General features: G+C 31.9%; 1 protein-coding gene across 1 annotated transcript; it reads right to left on the reverse strand.

Moving 5' to 3' along the window:
- Positions 1 to 682: 682 nt before the first annotated feature.
- LOC101494309 (uncharacterized) lies at positions 683 to 3,147 on the reverse strand. The gene is made up of 2 exons (XM_004507359.4): positions 3,054 to 3,147; positions 683 to 2,709 (listed from the first exon to the last, which is right to left on the reverse strand). Exons 1-2 carry the CDS (start codon positions 3,132 to 3,134, stop codon positions 850 to 852), a joined length of 1,941 nt encoding a protein of 646 aa, XP_004507416.1. The 5' UTR covers positions 3,135 to 3,147; the 3' UTR covers positions 683 to 849.
- Positions 3,148 to 3,780: the final 633 nt, after the last annotated feature.

The raw sequence follows: 3,780 nt of genomic DNA on the forward strand, positions 1-3,780 counted from the left end.
GAATAATAGGTATGGATGGATGTTGGAAGTGGGAACAAAAAATTAGAGTTTAAATTTCTAATAAAAAATATTTTATTACATAAGTATAAAGAGTCTTTTTTTAAAGAGAGAAAATAAAGAATTTTTAATACAAAAATACCACGATTCTTTTATTTTATTATTATATATATAAAAATATTATATTTTTTAATTTAGCTTTTTAGAGAATATGAGTCTAGCCTCTTTAAATAAATAAGTTTTTTTAAAAAAAAGATTGAGTCTAGCTTTTTTACCAAAAGAGACAAACTTTTAATAGGTCGCACTGTAGGCTTTATCACAGCCACGGCCGCCCCTAATCACCGTACAATTTAAAAACAAATTAACATTGTCATTCATTATCAAAGTAAAAACTCTTTTACAGTATCAATATATATAAATTAAATTCTTTTATTCTGTGCTATTTTAAAATAATCAAATTGAGCCTTAATTTACTCTTCCTTTTTCCAAATCTTTCTCATATTTTCATGTGCTGATAATAGAAGAAGGAGCTGATCTCATACTCCCATGTTTAATTTTGTTAAGTATTAACTTCAGAGTTGTATGCAATATTTTTGTTCACTACATTATTTTACTGTTCTGATTATTTTTGCAGCCTTGCAGATTTTCCACCCAACAAAAAGTATCTCTCTACCAACACAAGGCATTGAAGTACTTTAAACCTGTTGCGGGAATGGGAATTCATTTATACATAGCGCATTAATTAATTTATTTATACAAAAAACAAAGACAACATGCAGCATATTGCTAGTTGTTGCAGAATGGTAAGATTGATGGATCTTTATTACACACACTTAGATATATGAAGTTGTTTCACATGGTAGTTTTTGAAGGTTGCAAAGGAACCCACAGAAGATGGTTGACAGGGAAGAAGTGGCACACTGGAGAATTCTTTCCAGGCTTGATTCTTAGTTGCTTGAATATAATATGATCTGGGTTCCAATCAGATGTGTCTAAATGGCAAATGCCAAGAGCTTCCATTTTATCTCCATTTTCATCACCAATCAGTGTGACCTTGAACACTTTTGTCCCTGTAGATATGTAATGGCAATAGTGAATGGCATATGGATATGGCAGGGGATGGCAAGCTACCCATTTGGGAGCATTAATGTCATCTGATACTTTCAAAATGGTGTATTTCTGAAGTGGGATAGCAGAGGGTGAAGGTTTGCTAGTTGAGAGAATGCTATGCTTGGTGTCTGAACCAATTATTTTGTCAACAAATTCGAGCATTGACTCTTGAGAGCTAGCACATAACTTGGTCTCCCCTGTGATGCCTTCTCCTTCACATTGTTCAATTGTTCCTCTCATGGAATTAGCTTCAGGAGAATCTTCAGGGATTGACAGGAGTTGAAGAGCACTTGGGAGTTGTGAGATTGAGAAAGGAATTGAATCAGCCTCCTTTCTAGAAAGGAAATTAGAAACCTCTTGGGTTGGAAATTGGAGGGTCATTACATTTCCAACATAAAGATCATCCAAATTGAAAAAACCAACCTTGAAAGCTTCTCTACGGTCTAAGTTAGAAGAGGGGGGTCCTTCTAGATTTTCTGAGTTGGTAGATGGGGGACCTTTTGGGTCAAGGGCTGCAGATGTGTACCCAATGTACCCAGTAATGTAATCGGATTGCTTGGATTCATGACTGTTATAGGTAGTTATATAAGGTTCATTAGAATCATGAGCGTGAGTCCTATACCCGACAATGTAATTGAGTTTCTGGGCATCATTTTTACCATAGGAAGCAGTTATGTAAGGTTCATTAGAATCATGGGTATGCATCCTATATTCAGCAATGTAATCAGATTGTTTGGCTTTATTTTTACCATAAGAAGCAGTTATGTAAGGTTCATTAGAATCTTGGGTATGGACCCTATCTTCATGTTTACTATAGGAAGTAGCGTAAGGTTCATTGGAACCATGAGTATGGATCCTATATCCAGTAATGTAATCGGGTTGTTTGGATTCATGTTTACCATAAGCTATTATGTAAGGTTCATTAGAATCATGAGTATTGGTCCTGTACTCGGTAATGTAATCGGGTTGTTTGGCTTCGTGTTTACCATAATACGTTGTGTAAGGTTCATTAGAATCATGGGTATTAGTCTCATACCCGGTAATGTAATCGGGTTGCTTGGCTTCACGTTTACCATAAGATGTGATGTAAGGTTCATTAGAATCTGGGGTATGTGTCCTATACCCAACAATATAATCGGATTGTTTGGCTTCATGTTTACCATAAGCCGTTATGTAAGGTTCATTAGAATCATGGGTATTGGTCTTATACCCGATAATGTAATCAGGTTGTTTGACTTCACGTTTACCATAAGACGTGATGTAAGGTTTATTAGAATCTGACGTATGTGTCTTATACCCGACAATATAATCCGATTGTTTGGCTTCATGTTTACCATAAGCCGTTACGTAAGGTTCATTAGAACCATGAGTATTGGTCCTATACCCAACAATGTAATTGGGTTGACTTTCTTCATAGGCCTTGATCTCAATTAGCTTTTCAAGGTGTGATATATGGTTGTTGTGTTTTGTGGTGGTATATGAAGCTTCTTGATTTGGTTTAGTACCTCCATATTGAGTAATGTAAGGTTCATCATTTGAATTCACATGTTTATGATCTTGCAGCTCTGTTTTCAATTCTCTGGCATTGATGCTTTGGCCATTCTACAAATAATGACAATGAAAATATTAGTCTCCCAATTAACCTGCCAAATTAATATTTACTATTACTTGATGTTTTGATTGCAAGGACTTTTAATGTAAAAAAGTTTAGTGCAAGTATTTATTCTAAATCACACAATTAAATCTGCTAAAAGATTACATGAATAAAGCAAATTTATAAATTAAAAAAAATTGTATTTAAAATTGATGAAGATACAAAATAAAAGCAAACAGTATTTCCTCTAAGTCACACAACTAATAGTGTTTGACACCAAATTTGAGAAACCAATCTCATGTCTCAAAGCACCGTTTACCAAACTAATAAGACTATATAATAATTGAATTACCGTAAAGAAAATAAGGACTAAAGTAAGAAACTGAAGTGTTTGTGTAGGAGGCATCTTTCGTATACTTGAAAGAATCTTCATCCACTCAACTATATTGAGGATGAGTTCTACTTGAAAAGAATACCCCTTTTTATAGGAGCTATCGAGGTTTCATTCGATAAAATATACTATATTAGAAAATAATAACTCTGATTTAGAGTATATTCTAGTCTCTAGAGAGACGCACACGGAGATATTTTACGGTAAATTTTATAAATTAAATAGTTTTAGTATATTTATTTTATAAATTAATAAATTAACAATTATTTTTATAAATTAAAGAGTTATTTGTTCATTTTTGTATTTTAGAAAAGATTATCTCATAAAAAAATATTATTTCATTGTTTATAAGTATTTTATTAATTTTTTACATTTTATCATAAAAATATTCAATATTCACAATTATAAATAATTAAATTTTATTTCATGGACACTTTTGGTAAATAATATATAATTATTATAATTATATAAATGATAAAAAAATAATTTAAAAAAAAAACTAATTTAACTATTAATTTATCGACAAAATATACCGGCACATAATGAATTAACTGATGGATAGTAGATATTCTCATCGGAATATGATATATATCCAAGACCGGTGCAACATGTTTATTTGTGTAACCTCGTGCAACATGTTTAGAAGCATATAAAGTAAATATTACATTGAAAGGATATTGATTATATG

This window comes from Cicer arietinum, chromosome 6, assembly GCF_000331145.2.
Source record: "Cicer arietinum cultivar CDC Frontier isolate Library 1 chromosome 6, Cicar.CDCFrontier_v2.0, whole genome shotgun sequence".
NCBI classification, from domain to species: domain Eukaryota; kingdom Viridiplantae; phylum Streptophyta; class Magnoliopsida; order Fabales; family Fabaceae; genus Cicer; species Cicer arietinum.